Source organism: Cetorhinus maximus, chromosome 3 (assembly GCF_964194155.1).
Source record: "Cetorhinus maximus chromosome 3, sCetMax3.hap1.1, whole genome shotgun sequence".
NCBI lineage: Eukaryota > Metazoa > Chordata > Chondrichthyes > Lamniformes > Cetorhinidae > Cetorhinus > Cetorhinus maximus.
In genome coordinates, this window is record NC_135881.1 from 136,420,624 (window position 1) to 136,440,220 (window position 19,597).

The window sequence follows — 19,597 nt, forward strand, 5'->3', positions numbered from 1 at the left end:
AAATCAGCAGCTTGTTTTACACCTTGTTTAACTTTATTTTCCAAAAACTACTAATGGCTTCCTAAAATAGGCCTCAGCCCCCTTAAATATGTAAATGAGGGCTGACATCTGTTTGAGGACCCCCCCCACCCACTGGGAAAAATGGTTGCCAATCAGCGGGTGTCAGGTTGCTGCTCCAAGCTACCTCCTGGATTGCTGACGAGAGGGGAGAGGGCCCAAAATTCACCTTTTTCAAAGTGGGGAGCTGCCTGGGGAGATGTGACAAGCAGTGGCAGCTCACTCAAAAATATTAGTGAGGCCAGGGGTCAAATTTCACAGCAGTCCTGGACTTCCCATTTGGGGAATGTGCTGATTATACAGCATATTTTGGAGCTTGTTAAATTCTATTTGGCATAGTAACCCTTATAAAAATTCTTTGATATGCTTTGTGGAACTGTTGAATGAGGAACACACAAAACATCATTTAGTTTTTTTTATTTATACTTATTATAAATTCCAGTATCACGGACATGCGAAGGTACATGTAATGCAGCAACATTTTTTGTGAAAGCTAGAAAGAAAAGTGTACTTTAACTACAATGATTATCTTACTGTACATATTTCCAGTGGTAGACTGATATTTAACTATTGTCAGCTTATTGCTTGTGATGTCTACAGATCATGCAGTTTATCTATTCACCTCATTATGTACTGCCACTGTGGAGTCAGATCCAGCTTCAATTGCAAGGCATTCACATTTTAACACGTACCATTCTAAATATAAAGTGGATTATTTAACAAACTTCATTTTAGGAAGAATGAAAATGCTAGTGAATGGTGGAAGGGACTCTTTGTGCATAATTCTTCCTGTACCTATAGCCAACAGTTTAAATGTCCCGCTGCACAATTAGAGAGTATAGAGTCCAGTTTTGGTCAGCACACTGTGGGAAGTATGCGAGGGCCTTTGAGAGGGTGCTGAGATTTACTATAATGGTTCCAGGGATGAGGGATTTTAGTTATAAGGTTAGGCTGGAGAAGCTGGGGTTGTTCTCCTTGGAGCAAAGGAAATTGAGGAGAGATCTGATAGAAGAGTACAAGATCATGACAGGTTTAGATAAGGTAGACAAAGAAAAGCTGTTCCCATTAGCTGATGGTACAAGGGCTAGGGGACACAGACTTATAGGTTTTGGGCAAGAGATGCACGGGTATTGCAAGGAACAACATTTTTTTTTACACAACGAGTGGTAATGACCTAGAACTTGCTGCATATTAGTGTGGTACAAGTGGAGATGATCAATGATTTCAAAAGGAAATTGGATAGCATTAAGAGAGAAATAAACTTGCGGTGCCACAGGGAGAAAGCAGGGAAATGAGACTGACTGAATTGCTCCACAGCGAGCCAGTATGGAGTCGATGGACCAATGGCTTCCTTCCATGTTGTTGTGACTATTATATGCACCCATCAAATAATGTGAGAAAACATACATACAAGGTGATGGGTGAAGGCAGTCAATGGTATATCTGGCATGCAACATTTTAATAAAGAAATTATACATTCAGGTGAACATTATTTATATTCAGAATGAGAAGTTCTCTTGGAAGCAGAAAGAAGCCGTGTGTCCTTCCCTACATCTATCACTACTTATATTCACCCAAACCTCAAACCTCTCTATATGTCATAGCCCGCACTCAGCTGACCACCATTATTTGGTAGATTTCTAGCATTATTAATCATTAATAAGAAGAGGTATTCCAATATTATACAGAATTGGGACATTATACATGTCTCTTAAGAACATGACACCCTGTAGGGTCATAGCTGATCCGATTGAGCCAAGGCATGGAAGAGTTTTTTCTTTGTAGTTGTTGTCTTTGTGCATAATATTCATGCAAATGCAGTAAATAGCGCTTCACATTTCAGCAACTGAATTCTTGACATTTTCATGTTTTTTTCTGTATCAATACAGCACCAAGGATTCAGTAGGTTTTTTCCTAGAGTAAGCCCAGGTATAAAACTACAGTAGTCTGTACTAGTGCACGGTTGAGGTATGGCAGTTTTGACTCCAGTCTCTTGTGGAACAATATCACATCTTTTATATTTCTGCCTGAGAATTGTCAAATGAGGATGAACAGTCTTTCGACATGGCTATCTAAAATACACACATATGTAACAACATGTATATATGTATATGCATACTTGAAAGGTCTCAGTAGAAATCAAACATCATCCTTTTCATAGCTTTGTTGTTGGTGTTTATATTATTTTAAGACAAAATGCAATGGTCCTAATTGTCATCCAGATAATGACCTGAAATAAATCACGGAAATCTAAGAGCCTTCCAGCTGCTGGTTATGGTTATATTGAATAGAGGTTGTATATGTGCAGCCCAAACCTGTTGGTTCTGTGATAGCACCAAATGAATGTGGTTACAGTGACATGTATCCAGCAGCCATCTTTCAGTTTCATGTGAAATATCGACAGCTTGTGGAGTCAATGTAACAATATGAAGTGCATTTCAGTTCCCCGTAAGACCTAAAGCAAACAAATATAATACAAAAAGTGAACCAGAATCTTTAAATATGCTTTCATAAAGGGCTGTATATACAAAAAAACTCAAATAGATAATACAGTACACAGCTGGTATCCACAACCAAAAGGGCAAACAAAAATGGGAAGGATTGAAAGAAAATCCATAAACCCAAGAAATGTGAAGTAACACTAAATGATGGAAACACGCACTTGATCAATTAGTACACAAAGGGTAAAGATAGGCTAATCTTTTGCCTAGACCCTTCTGATGAGCCATTCATTCACCTAGACCACTCTCACAGGCTCTCCATTGGATGTTTACAAAGTGCTATTGGCGAAACCTGGTTGCAGGTCTCCTGATTGAAGATAGCTCATATCGCAGGTTCTCACGAAAGAGGGAGAGTAGAAATGTATTTATTTATTTTTAAAAGCTCTTTTGAAGCCTTTTCAAAAAATCACTAAGCACACACATTCCTCATCAGAGCTCACTTCAAGGAGTTGTATGTAGGGGATCAACATTCAGTCTTCAGGTGAACTTACCCGGGAAGATAGGTTTTACAGGTTTGATAACCAAAATCTTTGCCATCACATTCTTCAAGTCCCTTCCATAGGTATCCATCCCCACAGTGGGCTTGCTTACAATCTGCAACAATGCAACAACACAGCACTTGTATTATCGGAAGCTTATGACACAGATCAGCATCACTGAAGGGTATAAAGTAGTTCTATTAAATTGTATTTAAAGGTCCACTTTTTAAATCATAAATTATTATTATATTCACTAGAAAGTGTAACCTGCACAGCATTTTTATATTCTTAAACAGAATATGTATATTAATTAATTTTCCAAAAACAAGTGTGCTTTGATGATTCTTTAGTCTTCACTAGTGACATTCAGAGATAACAAATTATTACTGAAGATACTTGAAGGAATTTATTGACTAATTATGAATATTACTTTTGTCCCAGTTATTCAGAAACATTTAACCTGATTGGACTTTAAGATTTTAGAGATATTTGCGGCACTAATGACAGATTTGGTTTTTTTTGGAAATTAGGAATGACTGTGAATAGAACTACCTGCTTACATCCATACAAACAAGGGGATGTTCTTTTACTGACTACTGCAGTCCTCTGGCATGACCATCACCATCAAATTGTGGATGAAATTTGGTTGCCCAACTCAATACTCTTCAGGTTGTATTATTTATTTGACTGCTAATGCCTTTCTGCCCATGGAGCTGGGTATTGTGGAGTCACTGGGCCAAGGGTAATCTTAAGTTAGCTTGGTTTGATTCAAATGTTTGGTTTACGCATGGCAGGACCCTTCCCAGAAAACTCTGAGAGCAGCGCTCAAGAAGTAGGTGCAGAGGAGACCTCGGGCAGAATTTTCTGCCTTCTGGGCGGGCGAGCCCAACCCAATCTCTGGCGGGCGGGGAGCAGATCACCGCCGGAGAAGTGGGCCCCGCCACCATTTTACATGGGCGGGCCCATTAAGGACCGCCCAGCGTGATGTCCGCCGGGAAGCGCTATGCGCTTCCTGTGCAGGCGGAGGGGGGGATTCCCCAAAAGCGAGAGTGCGCTTTTTCGCGCATGCGCATGAAAGAGTGCACATCTCTCTGAGGCAAAGTGCTGTCTCAGGGAGATCGCTGACAGCTGTATAAACATTAAAAATAGGAAAAAAAATCATTAACATGTCCCCCTCATGAGATGGGACATGTTCATAATTTACACTAAAACTTTATTAAACTGTTTAAATCCCTACATGAAACCTCATTCTGCCGGTGGTTGGACAGGCAGGTCCTTTAATTGTTAAATTATCCTGTCAATGGCCTCAACTGGCCATTGACAGGTTGGCGGGCCTGCAGCTGATTTTGCTGTGCCCCCGCCTTCCTGAAAATTTAAATGGGGCGGGATGACATCGGGGGTTACCCCCGATGTCATCCTGTGTCATTTTGCGCGTCGGCAAGCGGGCCCCGCCCTCTCCCCTGCTCGCCTACGGCAAAATTCAGCCCCTCATTACTGAATCTCAATCCCTGCATTTGTTATCCCAGCATTTCTAGAGCTTCACCTCCAAGGGTGTGGAGTGTGGTCAGCCCCAGGAGAAAGTATTGGCCAGACAGGGCCATTATAATAAGACTTAAGGGGGTGTTCCTAGGCAAGGACCTTGGGCAGAATTTTCCATCTGGCAGGGGGGGCAGAGTGGGAGCGGTTGCGGGTGGGCAAAGACCTGATTGCCGCCCGCGATCGGGTCCACGCTGCCAATTAAGGCCTGCGCAGCGTATTTCCCGACTCCCGAGGATAGTGGGATTGTGTGGGCGGCGGCGGGCGTGCACAGAGCACCGGGTCCAATGGCGACCCGGCAGTCTGTTTAAAAGAAGGCCTGGCAGCCTCCTGTAGGCTGCTCACAATGGTCAGTGCTAGGCTGCAGCAGAGGGGTTCGGGTGAGTAGGCCAGGCTGGAGGGTAGGCCAGCGCCCCCCTCATTTTTCTGATGACTGCCTTGCTGCCCTCTTTGAGGAGGTGGCAGCACAGCGGGAGGTGATGGTTCCCCAGGACGGGAGGAGGAGGCCCTCCACATGACCAAACGTACCTGAGAGGAGGTGGCAGAGATGGTGAGCTCCCGCGACGTGGGGCAGCGCACCTGGATTCAGTGTTGCAAGCGCTTCAACGATTTGTTGCGCTCTGGCAGGGTGAGAAACATGTTGGCATTGGGCATTTAACCCAGCAGGTAGCCTTACCCTCTGCGGCCCCCCGCCCCCACCCTCCCCACCACCACCACCCCCCCAGGTTTCAGTGTTGTGACTGCATTGAATCATTGACAGCATTTTTCCTTTGCTGGGTGGGCAAGCAAGTAGTGCCCATGCTGAGGTCAGCCTGAGTGGGTCATGAGGAGATGAGTTTTCCCCCGCAGCATGTGTTACACTGTGACTCACATGACTGGTTTGGGGGCAACCTGGAGGAGCTGCACCAAGGCTCAGACTCAGAACTCCAGGACATGTCCTAGTCAGGGTGATGAGATGGTGGAAGGGGAGCTTCAAGATGGCGTGGCAACGAACCATCTGCTGCCCTCTGCGCTGCACGTGCTTGTACCTCCTTGCTATGGGAGGAAATATCCTGTGGTTCCTAGTGTGATGGAGGCAGCATGTGTCCAAGGGGGCGGTGGGGGGGGTGGGAAGCAGGCCTAGTATCTTTTTCTGAGTGATCGGCTGCAGCGGGGCGAGGAGGCACTGGAGGCCTGATATGTCCCACTCTGGTTGGGGTGGGCCGTGCGTGAACAGAGTCCATGTGCAATTTGCCCTAATCAATGCTCTTCTCTCTTTTTCAGGAGAAGAATGCGCAGAACGTGACTGAGCGTGTGAGGATTGGAAGCGGCCAGGCACAGCTCTCCATACTTAGCTGCTTCAAGCAGGAGGCCCTTAAGCTGGAGAGGCGCCATCCACCCAGGTCCACTGGTGTTGGTGAGGCTAGGGTGCCACGGCCAGGTATTTATGCCCAACAGTGAGGTCAGCATTGTCCTCCCAACAGCCATAGCACTGATGATTATTAAATTAGTTATTGTTGCAACATTGCTGGACCATTAGTTGTGGAAGGTTGAGAGCATAATGAGCCGGGGGGACAGGGATGAACTTTGACATTGTCTACACGCTAACCGATCCACTGTCCTTGTTCTTCCTTTCAGCATCATCAGAGCACAGCCAGGAGGAGGAGCAGCAGATTCCCCCTCTCAGACCTGAGTGGCTTGAAGTCTCACCAGCGTCACACCATTTCTGCGAGGCAGGTACCAGCGCAGATACTAGCACCACGGGTGGGAATTCAAACAACGGCTAGTGTCCTGGGGCACAGTGGTGAGGGCACTTCACACTCACTGGAGGAGCTGGCAGAGACAGAGAGTGCCCATGGTGCCAGCAGTCGGAGGACTGCAGGGGACCAGGCACATGCTCAGTCGGTGCCTGATGATGTGCCTCTGGAGTCGTCTGCGACGCAGCAGGGGCAGGAAATGCGGCCGGGTGTGCGGGAGCATCTGGGAGAGATACATGAGGCTATGCTTGGCTTGGTCTCCGTGGTGGAGGAGTCAACGCGGACACTCGCCGAAGCAATGAGACACATGTCCGAACGCCATGTGTCCTCCATGGAGAAAAAGGCGACTCTCATGGAGAGGCTCCTCCAGGAGACCCATCAGGGCTTCCTGGGGATGCAATCTGACCAGCAAGACCTCACATCGGCAATTTCCCTGTGCTTGCTCATCCTCAGAATCATTGCTGGACTCATCGTGTGCAGCCGCAGCCTCTGCGTCGACGTCTTCATCGTCCACTGCATCCCCCCTTTTCCAGCGCAAGATTATGGAGAGCACAACCACTATCACTGAGGCACAATCTGGGGGTACTGGAGTGTGCCCCCTGAGCAGTCCAGGCACTGGAAGCGCATCCTGAGAAGACCGATGGTTCTCTCCACCACAGCCCTTTTGGTGTCGTGGCTCCTATTGTACCACTGCTCAGCTTCTGATATTGGATGACGGAGAGACGTCATGAGCCACCTTCTGAGGGGATAGCCCTCGTCACCCACCAGCCAACCATCGAGCCAGACCAGAGCACTGAAGATCCCCGGCACCTGGGAGTGTCTGAGGATGTAGGCGTCGTGGGAGCTGCCTGGGTACCTTGCACAGACTTGCAGAATCTGCATCCTGTGGTCACGCACTATCTGCACGTTCATGGAGTGGAATCCCTTCCTGTTGACGAAGGCACCGGGCTCACCTGCTGGCGCCTTGATGGCCACATGTGTACAGTCTATAGCACCCTGGACACGGGGGAAGCCAGCAATGGCCACGAAGCCTCTGGTTCGCTGTGTCTGGTTTGCCTGGTCCCAATGGAAATGGATGAAGGTCAATGCACACCTGAACAGAGCGTCTGTAACCTGCTTGACACAAGTGTGAACAGCTGATTGGGAGACACAGTAAAGATCACCCACTGAGCCCTGGAAGGAGCCAGAGGCATAGAAGTTGAGGGCAGATGTGACCTTTAGAGCCACTGGCATTGGGTGTCCGCCCACACAGTTCACGGAGATCTCAGGCCCAATCATCTGATAGATATAGTTCACTGTCTCCCTTGAGAGATGGAGCCTCCTTCGGCACAGCACCTCAGACATATTGAGGTAGCTGCTTCGCTGCCTGTATACCCTGGCAGCAGGATAGTGGCATCTTCTGTGGCCCCTTCCGCCTTGGACTACCTCTTGGTCCTGCGCCCCTTGTGCCTGCGCCTGTCCTCCCAAAGGTGGCTCTCCTGGAGGCTGAATGTGCACTCCTGGCCTCCTCCCCCTTCTAGCCCACCCTTCCCCCTCAGAGGAGCTGCCTCCAGTGGACCGTTCAGCTCCCATTCCTAGGCTAAGGGAAGGCTTCCTGAAACCTGCAGGCCCGGAAAAGATTCCTCACTGCAGAGTGCTGACCTGAAGGTTAAGAGTCCAGCAAAAGCAGCTGGATGTGTTCTGAAGTACTGCAGATCACACAGGCAAGTTTCAATAACTTTCAAAAATAAATAATTCACAGAGCAGATTCACAGCCCCACTGAGCCCTCTTATCCTGCCCGTGGATGAGGTTAATGCAAATGTCTCCTACCCGCCTGCCTGTTGTGCCCGTGCACTGACCCAAAGATCACTTGGGCGCCAAAAAATTGATGCCGATTGAACACTAAAGGGCCTTAAGTGGCCCGTTAATTAATGGCGGGTGTGCGTCGGACTCTATCGTGCGCCCGCCAGCGAAATATCACAATGGTGCGCAGTGACGTCGGGACGTTCACCCAACGTCATCGCGCGTCATTTTACAGGCAGACTTGCGGGGCCCGCCCCCCACACATCAAACCGAAAATTCTACCTCTTATTTCCCTAGGACAAAATTTTTCACTCAGCCTGACGGAATGGAAAATGACGCGCGATGACGTTGGGCGAGCGTCCTGACGTCATCGCACACTCATGCGATATTTCCGTCGGTGGACGTGCGCCGGAGTTGGCAGCGTGCCCGCCGACAGTTAAAAGGCCTATTAAGGCCATTAAAAAGTTAATTACAATAAACTTTTTGCTGCCTGTCCAACCTGACAGTTGGCAGGCAGGCGAAAATGCCAAGAGGCCTTTGCACTTTTTTGGAAACCTCATCCAAATAAAAATGAAATAAAAACTTAAATTTTTCATTAATAACATGTCCCTGCTCATGTAAGTGAGTTACATGAGGGGACATGTTTCGGTACATTTTTATTTTTTTAATTATATTTTTTCATATCTCTTCATCTCCCCGAGGCAGCAGTCTTCCTCAGGTAGATTATGTAGCACACATGCGCATGCATGTGCGAAAGTCACCCTCGCCCCGCTCGCACTCCTCCACCTGCCTGCACAGGCAGCGCTCAAAACTGGCGCTTGCGTTTCACGCTGGGCGGGCCTTAATTGTCCCACCAGCGTGAAATTGCCTTCCGGGCCCGATTGCGGGTGGTGGTTGGCTTCCCGACCGCCCCTGCCAAGTCCACATGCCAAGGGCAAAATTCTGCCCTTATATACTGCTTGTAAGATACCAAAGTGTAAAGTCATCCAAAGATGGTGGCACTGTGGATTGCTCTAAATTCCCAGCTGGCCCTGATTCCATAAAGGTCACGAGGGAGGCTGAAAATTAGGTAGGACACCCCACCACTCCTTCTCTCCCACTTCTGGATTGAATTAGAACCTCCTGGCTCCTAATGGTCCTGATCCTATAGCTACATTTGCAGCTGCAGCTGGCCTTCCTGCCACTACCTCTAATGCTGACCTTTGACTGGGGGTCAAGCCTTTCCCCAGGCCATTTAAACGGATTTGAGCAGGAAAACCAGGCAATTCTAGGACTAGACAGGATTAGTCCACTTCAGGTTTGTTGCTGGTGCCCAGTTCACAAGCAGGGTGGTTTCAGGAACATTAGCTGTACCATGTTTGATTCTTCCTAAATTATGCTCAGCTCAGTTGTCCACAAGTAAAAATAATTATGTGTAGGAGTACTTTTCAAATGAAAATTTTAAGAAATTTTTAAAAATATATAAAAATGACTAACTTACTTATACAGCTATCAGTGACAACCTTGTTTCCATCGTCACATTCTTCTCCATTTTCCTCCTGAACTATTCCGTCTCCACAAAACCCTGCTGGATGTGGAGAAGCCACTGCTAGCTGGATAGGGGAGATCTATATGAAAATAGAAACCATAAGGCAGAATCGTCACTTGCTACAGTCTCATTATTGGCATGGCTGCAGGTTTATGGAGCGGGGTTAATGTAGCCCATTTCATTTATCTTTATTTGTTCATCGGATGTCAGCATTGCTGGGAAGGCCATCATTTTGTCCATCCCTACTGCTAACAGCAAGTCAGTAAAGATGGTGATGGTAACTCTTTTTAAACTAAACCAAAATAAAAATTGACACGGACCTAATGAAGGAGACATTAGGACAGGTGACCAAACACTTGGTTAAAAAGGGACCTATTAAGCAGCACTTTAGAGGGTGACAGAAAACTGAAGAGGCTTGGAGGTTTGGGGAGGGAATTCCCAAATTTAGGATCTAGATGGCTGAAGACATTGCCACCAATGGTGGGTTGAAGCAAATCTGGTGTACAAAAGGGCAAACATGGCAAAGGGCTGGAGGACGGTACAGCATTAGGGAGGGATGGGGCCATTTGAACTCGAGGATAAAAGTTTTAAAATTGAGCCATTGGTCAACCAAGAGCCTATCTAGATAGAGAGCACAGGGGCAGTGGGTGAATGGGACTTGAAGTGAGTTAGGATACGAACAGAAGAGTTTTGGGTGAGCTCAAATTTATGGAGGGTGGAAGGCGGAGGCCAACCAGGAGTGTATTGGAATAGTTAAATCTAAGGGTAACAAAGACGTTGAAAATGGAAACTTTTTATTTGTAAACTTTTAGTAATTTGTTTGTCTAGTTCAGGAAGTATCGATAAATCTCAAGAGTTGATCTTGGTGAATTGATATCAGCTTAACTGCCCTTTGCTGGTTAATTTGAATTGTTGAATCCATTAATTGAAGTAAAAGTTAGAATTTAACAGCTACAATTAATTCTACACTGGCCAGTTTTCAACAACTTCATGTCACCTTTCACTGACTTACACAAACTCCACTACTATTTCCTCTAGAGTAAGCTTCCTTCTTGACAGATGGACAGGCTCTGAGTGAACTCCTTGCAGGTTATGCTCCCAAAGACAGCTTCAAACAAAATGAAGGAAGAATATAATTATTTATTTGTTTTCTGAAGACTCAAACCATGATTCCTGCCTTATCACATCGCTTACAGGTCTTAATGAAGGTTGGAATGAACATTTCATTTGGGGAAAAATGATTTCATCCACTTGGCTTGATGCCTGAAGCCTGGAAGATCAGTGCATGACATATTTCTGGATTGCCAACAATTTCTTCTGTTACTCAGAGCAAGGAAACATCTTTAATTACAGAAGCATGACTCGTTCCTTTTCTTTGCCCTTCTAACTACAGAAAGATGCTACAACCTCTAATTACCACTTCCCCAGCGGAGATAGATGTCAGTCAGATCAACAAATGGTATGGGAAAAATTTAAACTCCTGTTCTTCCCTCACCCACAGCATTTCAAACACCTCCTTTAAGCCAAGACTTTTTAGTGCAGCATTTAAAAGAAGCACACTGGGAGGGATTTATGAATTCACACTCTCGCTGCACACTTTCATTCCACAATAAAACATGTTGAGAATATTTTACATTATTTATTTTCCTTTTCCAATATGAATGGCAAATCCTGCAAGACCCACTAACCTACCTATCTAAATTCCCAATATACACTCCAAGGCCAGCTGTGCGAGTGTAAATTAGTAAAATTGGCCTCAACTTCACATTGTTTCTTTTATCAGTTTATAGCATTTTCAAAAAATGTACTTTCAAATTAAATAACCAACAGTGAATATTTACTGATTATAAATGTCTGGGCCAACTGGGGGTTGGGCAGTGACTTTGTGTGACAGATCATTCAGAAGGAGTAAACACAAAGGATTTTTTCCCTAATGGTCTCCCTTCTTTTTAATGCCAGGGATTAGTTTAACTTGTAACAAAAACAGCTGGAAAAACTCAGCAGGTCTGACAGCATCTGTGGAGAGGAATACAGTTAATGTTTCGAGTCCATATGACTCTTCATCAGAACAAGTTAGTTTAACTTGTACTGCATTTTGGTGTCCCAGTGGAAACATTACAGAATTATCCCAATGAAATTTGAAGGGAAGTAAGCACATAAAATTATGACATTCTGGCTGAGAGCCAAGCATTCACCCATTTGTACCATCAGGCCTCACAAGCCAGCCTGGCAGTTCAAGAAGATTAATTCTCCTCAATGACTGTTAGGGCTCACAAGAACTAAGTCATGGCATTGTCAGATGTGACATTCTCTTTGAGCCAAACTAACAAAAATCAAAAACCTTAAAACATAAGGCCTAGCTTTCTGCCCCTCCAAACAGCACACCCACCTTCGAATTTGTTAAATTAATATTGAGTGGGCAGGGCTTAAAGTTGTTCAGAGACACACTTCCCTGCATCTCCTCAAGATTTCCGGGCAATTGATCCGATTGGGATATGGGTGGATACATGAGGGAAGATTATATAAATAGCATACTAATGCAGAAAACCTGGATTCTGCTGCATTATCTGCCATTTCCATTGTTTCAAAGCTGTGTGCAGAGGATGTTTGGAAGAGGAAGAAAATAGTTTTGCTGTTGCCATTCACAGACCCTAGCCTTGAACACACAAAAGAGGGCAGAGGAAGAGCTTAGTGAAGAACAAAAACATGGAGGTAGCTTGCTTTCTGATACTGCTGTGCTCTCTTCCTAGCAAGACTTCAGTCCGTAGCTCATCACCTGAAAGCCAATGATCCCAAAGCCAGAAGAGTGACTGTAATTTGGGGTTTATTTACTTGGTGGCTAGAAATACCCATTTTTTCTTCTCAGCTGATCAAATGTGAGAGACTGAGCATCAATCACAAATATTTGCAAGCTTCATAGTCTCTGGTTGCAGACAGTACAATCTATGAAAAGAGATTCCAACTCCCCTATACACAGTTGAGGTTAAAAATTAGGTGTTAGAATGCATTGCTGTGTGTTTTTGGTGTGATATTTTGTGTGTCAGATCAAACCCTTACCCCTCCTTGCATCTACAAATCTGATTGGTTTGAAGGCAAGGCCAGCTTGGCATTGATCTGACTGTAATATTTCTTGATCTAGCCAATAAATGTCACAACTTGTAACAATAGATTGTCTCATTGCAATGGAGCAGGGAAAAGCCTGAAAAATGAACACAGTGCACCTGCCTCCATCCTATTCACTCCACCCTTGGTTGAAATTAAGAGGACACAGCCTCAAATGGGGAAATGAAGGGACAGCTATGAAAATAAAATATTACCTATAATTATTGAAATGCCCTTATAGTCGTGACAGCTTAAACCCAATTTTCCATCTTAATGTTCATACAGTCCAGCAGATGGCACTCTGCTATGACTAGAAAACCAGTTTGCATTTAAGAAGCACAGACCTATCTTTAACTGCTGCTGTTCACATTACATTGTTCCAACACAGAAATATGTGAATAAAACTCATAACAAGAGTGGTAGGAGAAAAATTTCAATTTCCTGTTACGCTGTTACTTTCACCCTTCAAATTCCAAGATAAAAGTTCAAGGGAGGACACAACAGTTAAACTCTCACTACCTGAATTGGCAGCCAGCCAACGGTGTCTTTGAAGTACAATGATCTCTGATCTTTCCGGAAGGCTAGTGCATTTTCAGTGTTCAGTTTTTCCAGCTCTTCTTCGCTATCTACAACAAAGATCTAAAAGGAAAATGAAACTCTTTTTCATTTTATTAAATATTACTTTGATGTTTCAATATTTTCAAGAAAGCCAGAATGGATGCAGTATGATTAATTGAAGCAGCAAAAGAACTCAAGAACTACACCGATAATTTGGCCTTTCTGACTGCAGTATTTTTATGAGCAGATTCTAATCTTATACATTGGATGTATAACTATGGGTCGAATCTCCCGAGGAGCGGCAACTACCTTCAGATTGCCACTTTGCTCCTACTTTTTTGCACGAAGATGGAACTCTGCATTTCTGGCCCAGACTTCCGAATGGGCCTCTTCAGAAATGCAGAGCATACCTGTTCTCGGAGTCCTTCCTCGTAGGGTAGGATCGTCAGAGGAAGCCAAGCTATGTCCACTTTTTACGGCATTAGCTGCTGTATTTTAATAAGTCTTCATTCACTAACACAGTGGAATGCTTTGGGACATTTAAGTAGCTTTTCACCGTGTTAGTGAATGAGTGGAAGCGAGATAAGTGGGTAAGTGGATAGAGTGGCAGGGTGATAGGTTGCAGGGTGGGTAGGGTGGTCAAGGTGGATCGAGGGAGTTGGAGGGTAAGGGTTGGGGGGGAGTTGGTGAGTCAGTGGGGAGTTGGAAGGTCAAGGCTGGGGGAGTCAGAAGGCCAAGAGGGGGGAGTCAGAGGTGTCGGGGGAGAAGTCAGAGGGTTGGGGGTGGAGTTGGGGGGTCAAAAGTTCACGGGGGGTAGAACGGTCCTGGGGTGACGGGTGAGGGGTGAAGTGAGTCAGAATATCAATCTACGTAGACAAATGTCATATTTCTTTTTAAAGACTATTTCTGTGTCTATAATGAATGACACCAAGTTCTTTTTCAACTTTGTTTTCTGTTACCAATTTCACTTGGAGGGACATCTTAACATCACCCCTTCATCCATATCCAATCACATCATATGCACATAACGGCACAAACATAAATCCACACATACACATACACATCAACAAAATTAGCCAAGTTAAATGCAGAATTGAAACTGAATTGGATAGCGAGTCAGTAAGTCAAATATTTTTGGAATATAAATTATAGTTCCCACCTAAAATATGTACTTACCGCTGGTACTTGTGGAGAGTTGATCAAAGATGGGAGTTCACCATATGATGGATTGCTTACGGTCTGAGGGAGATTACAGTAACATCTTCCTACTGGCCCTGGGAGTCCTCTTTCACCCTTTGGCCCAACCATTAGGCGACCTTTTATATGAAAACAAATGAGTTAGTATGTAATAATGGCCAGTCAGGAACCATGTGCTTCTTTTTTGCACTGCACGGTTGATTCATTTCCGTGCACATTCCACGCTTCAGAAACACGTGAATGCATTACTATTGTGAAATCAGGCACTAAATTAAGCCTCCTTCAAATAACCTTTGCTAGCCATATAAAGAAGGTATTGAAGGAGCGAGTGTGAAAGGAGCTTAGCATAGTACATCAGACAGCATTCAAAGAACATTCATACATTTCTGAATAATTTTGCATTTGCAAGTCATATTACTGCTCATATAATAAAAGCAAAATGCTGGAAGATGCAGATGCTGGAGATTGGAATTAAAAACATAGTGCTGGGAAAACTCAGCCAGTCTAGCAGCATCTATGGAGAGAGGAACAACCTTTCAGTCTAATGTATCTCTTCAACAGAACCGAAGTTCTTCAATTCCAAACTCGGAAGTGCTAACTCTGTTCTTCACTCCACGGATGTCGCCTGACCTGCTGACATTTTCCAGCACTTTCTGCTTTTAGTTATTATTATATATTGCTGCTCATGCCTGGTGAACATTGGACCAATGCCCATGTGTACCATACCAGATGAATAGTTACTCCTATCTAGAGCGTTCTGCAATTCAAACAATTCTCTTCAAACTAAGCACATACCCACTGTAGATTCCTACCAAGGGGCAGAACTTAATGCTCCTCCCGTTGGCAAGCTTGGACATGGTGGGGAGGGGGAGCAGGAGGCATTTCATCTGCCTCCATCTGATTAAGTCCAGGGCAGGAAGACTTGTGGGCCCCACCCTGACTGCCCAGGTGCTATTGAGGCCCTTAAATGGGCAATTAATGCCCACTTAAGGGCCTCATCATGCTGCAGGCAGAGGATTCACCATGCATGGAGATTGACAAGCAAATCATATCAGACTCATATCTGACACAAACTGTTAACCCGGTTTCTCTCTCCACAGATGCTGCTAGGCCTGCAGAGTTTTTCCAACACTGTTTTTATTTCAGATTTCCAACATCCGCAGTATTTTGCAGTGCTTTTAACATTATAAAATATCCCACCGCTCTTCATAGGAGTATTATAAAGCAAAGTTATACACCTAGCCTCATAAAGCAATATTAAGGTAGATAGACAAAAGCTTGGTCAAAGAGACAGGTTTAAAGGAGCGTCTCAAAGGAGGAAAGTGAGATAAAGAAGTGTAGAGTTTTAGGGAGAGCATTCCAGAGCTTAGGGCCTAGGCACAGCCACTAATGGTGCAGCAATTAAAATAGGAGATGCTCAAGAGGCCAGAATTGGATGAGCGCAGATATTTTAGAGTTATGAGCTGGAGGAGATAATAAAGATACCCAAATTCCTCTGAACACTAACATTTAATAGTTTCTCACCACTTTGAAATCATTTTGTTTTTCTGTTCTTCGTACCAAAGTTAGCCTCACATTTCCTCACATTATATAACACGTGCCACTTTCTTGCCCACTCACATAACCTTTCCAAACTTTGGGCCTACAGGAACAGGAAACAGGAGTTGAGATATTTTCTGGGTCCTGAACCATTATCACCTCCCCCCTCCAACCACCCCTGCCACACACACCGCTACCCCACCCCCCACCCCCCCCGCAAACACCCTCAGAGGAAAGCAGTCACACATTGGGATTTTCACGGAGATGTTCCCTTATTTGGCATGGAGACAGTTTCCCAGTCCAACTAAAGATGGCAGATGGGCTCTTGAAGCTGAAGGGTCAATCAGAGGCCTTCCAGCTTGAGGGGAGCAGCAGAGCAGCAGGCTGTGATGGTAGGTAAATCACTGAGAGGGTGCTTCAACATCGAGTTGCTCTCTCACCAACTTTTTAAAAACTTTAATTTAAAAATGGTTCTTGCATCCAGACCATTATTGTGGAGATCGGGAAGGGAATGTACTCTAAAGGAAGCATGTGGTTGCTATTGCACCCAGCCGGGTGGGCAGGGAGGCCCTCTAGGGTTGCCTGGAGTGCTGGCCTGCTTCTGGGTGCCCGCCTCCAGGCACCTAACCCAGCTGCAGTTGGCCTCTAATTACCCGTAAGACAGAATTTTTCAGTTGGCGTGCGGGGGTGGGCCTGACACGCCGATATGTAAAATGACGTGTGATGACGTTGAGCGTGTGTCCCGACGTCATCTCGCAGTCCTGTGATATTTCATTCGGCAGGCGTGCACCAGAGTCGGCTACACACCCGCCGATATGTAAACGGCCTATTAAGGCCATTAAGAAAGTAAATGAAGTAATTGTTAATGCTGTCTGACCAACCTTACCAACCCAACCTTAAGGTCAGGTCCATTAATTAGTTAAATGATTCTGTCAATGGCCTCAATTGGCCATTGACAGGTCGGCGGGCGCGCAGCTGATTTTGCTGTGCCCCCGCCTACCTGAAAATTTAAATGGGGCATGATGATGTTGGGAGTCCCACCCGACGTCACCATGCGTCATTTTATGCGTCGGCGAGTGGGCCTCACACCTCGCTCGCCGACAGAAAAATCCTGCCCATAGAACCATAGAACACTACAGCACAGAAAACAGGCCATTCGGCCCTTCTAGTCTGTGCCGAAATATTATTCCGCTAGTCCCATTGACCTGCACCTAGTCCATAACCCTCCAGACCTCTCCCATCCATGTATCTATCTAATTTATTCTTAAAACTTAAGAGTGAGCCCGCATTTACCACGTCAGATGGTAGCTCGTTCCACACTCTCACCACTTTCTGAGTGAAGAAGTTTCCCCTAATGTTCCCCCTAAACCTTTCCCCTTTCGCCCTAAAGCCATGTCCTCTCGTGTTTATTTCTCCTAATCTAAGTGGAAAGAGCCTACTCGCATTTACTCTGTCTATACCCCTCATAATTTTGTAAACTTCTATCATATCTCCCCTCATTCTTCTACGCTCCAAGGAATAAAGTCCTAACCTGTTTAATCTTTCTCTGTAACTCAACTCCTTAAGACCCGGCAACATCCTAGTAAATCTTCTCTGCACTCTCTCAATCTTACTGATATCCTTCCTGTAGTTAGGTGACCAGAACTGCACACAATACTCCAAAGTTGACATCACCAATGTCTTATACAACCTCACCATAACATCCCAATTCCTATACTCAATACTTTGATTTATGAAGGACAGTATGCCAAAAGCTTTCTTTACAACCTTGTCTACTTGTGACGCCACTTTCAGGGAATTATGTATCTGAACTCCCAGATCCCTTTGTTCCTCCGCACTCCTCAGTGCCCTACCATTTACTGTGTATGTCCTACCTTGGTTTGATCTTCCAAAATGTAACACCTCACACTTTTCCGCATTAAATTCCATCTGCCATTTTATGGCCCATTTTTCCATTTGGTCCAGATCTCTCTGCAAGCTTTGAAAGCCTTCCTCGCTGTCCACAATGCCTTCAATCTTAGTGTCATCAGCAAACTTGCTGATCCAATTCACCACATTATCATCCAAATCATTGATATAGACAACAAACAACAATGGTCCCAGCACAGATCCCTGAGGCACACCACTAGTCACAGACCTCCAGTCTGAGAAGTAACCACTCTCTGTCTTCTGCCACACAGCCAATTTTGAATCCAGTAAATGTAAATGTAAACATTTATTTTAAATGGGTTAATGCTTCCACTAAAATAGTGCAGGAAGGTCAGACAAGTATAATTGTCCACTAACAGGCAACAGCAATGCAGCAATTTTTGCTGTCAAAGATGATCTAGCATTGCAGTGAGGAAAACAGGGTGTTTGGGACCACAGTGAACAGGGCAAGCAACTCTGTATCTCCATAATCAACCAGATTTAAATTGATCGCCTAAGGACTGAGAAAGAAGTATAAATTAGAATGGGGGAATTTAATGTCAAATCAGGTACAGAAAAGAAAGAAAGAAAGAAAGAGAGGGGAAACAACACTAGATCAAGAGAGAAACAAAATGTAGACAGAAAGGAAAAGTAAAAAAAATAAATTTGATATTTGACATTTTTAAAACCTCCAAAAACAGTTCTTACAGGAAATAGTTAATTTTCACTCCCAGAGAGGTTGTTTGGCAGTAATTAACATGCATGCCATTGTTAAGTGGGTCCTTAGACTGAAATGGACGAGTTTTAACTTTTTGTGGTGAGTTGAGCTCATACCTCCTGCATAAATACAGCAACGTACAGCATTCAATGCTTTCAATAGTGAGGCAAACAGAAAGATGCTGTTTCCATGAAGCTAACAGTGGAGCAGCACAACCCAGAGAGCAAGTTTTGGATATCTGAGTTTAGCCATGCATCTGCCCAATTGCCTGAAGTTGATGTACCATTTATGCATAAATAACAGTGAGCACCATTAACCTCACTCTTATTTTGAGACCAATATCTTCTCATACTTTAAAACAATTGTACTTTGCCCCATAAATTAATGTACAGAGTTTCTCACCTGATGTCGATACCCCAGGTGGACCCGGACGACCAGCTGGTCCTGGTGGACCTGAAGGTCCCATAATTCCAGCTGGACCAATTTCCCCTTTTAGTCCCTTATAGATAAAGAAAATATATTAATATGACACAATAGATTCCTTTTGGAAATTAAACATATCTGATAAAGTAAGTAGGTTATACATCTACATCACAAATCATCTTGAAATGAAGTCCACATTACATTTCTAATAAACTAATAAAATCAATGGCTGTTGTTTTATTTTCTCTTTATTCATTCTCATCATATTATAGGCATAACATGAGGCAGATATTATAGGGGTGCTTTTGCAAGATTCCACTGTTGGTGTGGAGATTCATGAGATGTGAATGTGGGGTTATAATTCTATAGCCCCAATTTTCTAAACGTGCTTGTAGCTAGTGGACAAGTTCCCAAAGCTGCTCTGCAGCCTTTCGGGTCCAGATATAGTTATGGCTTGTTTCAAGTAGTTTGGTGAATCATCACAAACATAAGCATAAGGAAGAAAATAAGGAATGTCCTGTGTTCTCACAGA

The 19,597-nt window shown here is 44.6% G+C and overlaps 1 protein-coding gene across 1 annotated transcript in view; it reads right to left on the reverse strand.

Moving 5' to 3' along the window:
* Positions 1 to 2,142: 2,142 nt before the first annotated feature.
* colq (collagen-like tail subunit (single strand of homotrimer) of asymmetric acetylcholinesterase) overlaps positions 2,143 to 19,597 on the reverse strand; it is a 111,640-nt gene continuing 94,185 nt past the window's right edge. The window contains exons 12-17 of the mRNA XM_078539039.1: positions 19,045 to 19,141; positions 14,457 to 14,596; positions 13,242 to 13,361; positions 9,573 to 9,699; positions 3,050 to 3,152; positions 2,143 to 2,512 (exon numbers count right to left, since the gene is read on the reverse strand). Of these exons, the coding sequence (XP_078395165.1) occupies positions 2,443 to 2,512; positions 3,050 to 3,152; positions 9,573 to 9,699; positions 13,242 to 13,361; positions 14,457 to 14,596; positions 19,045 to 19,141 (657 nt within the window). The 3' untranslated portion in view covers positions 2,143 to 2,442. The remainder of the gene's footprint in view (positions 2,513 to 3,049; positions 3,153 to 9,572; positions 9,700 to 13,241; positions 13,362 to 14,456; positions 14,597 to 19,044; positions 19,142 to 19,597) is intronic.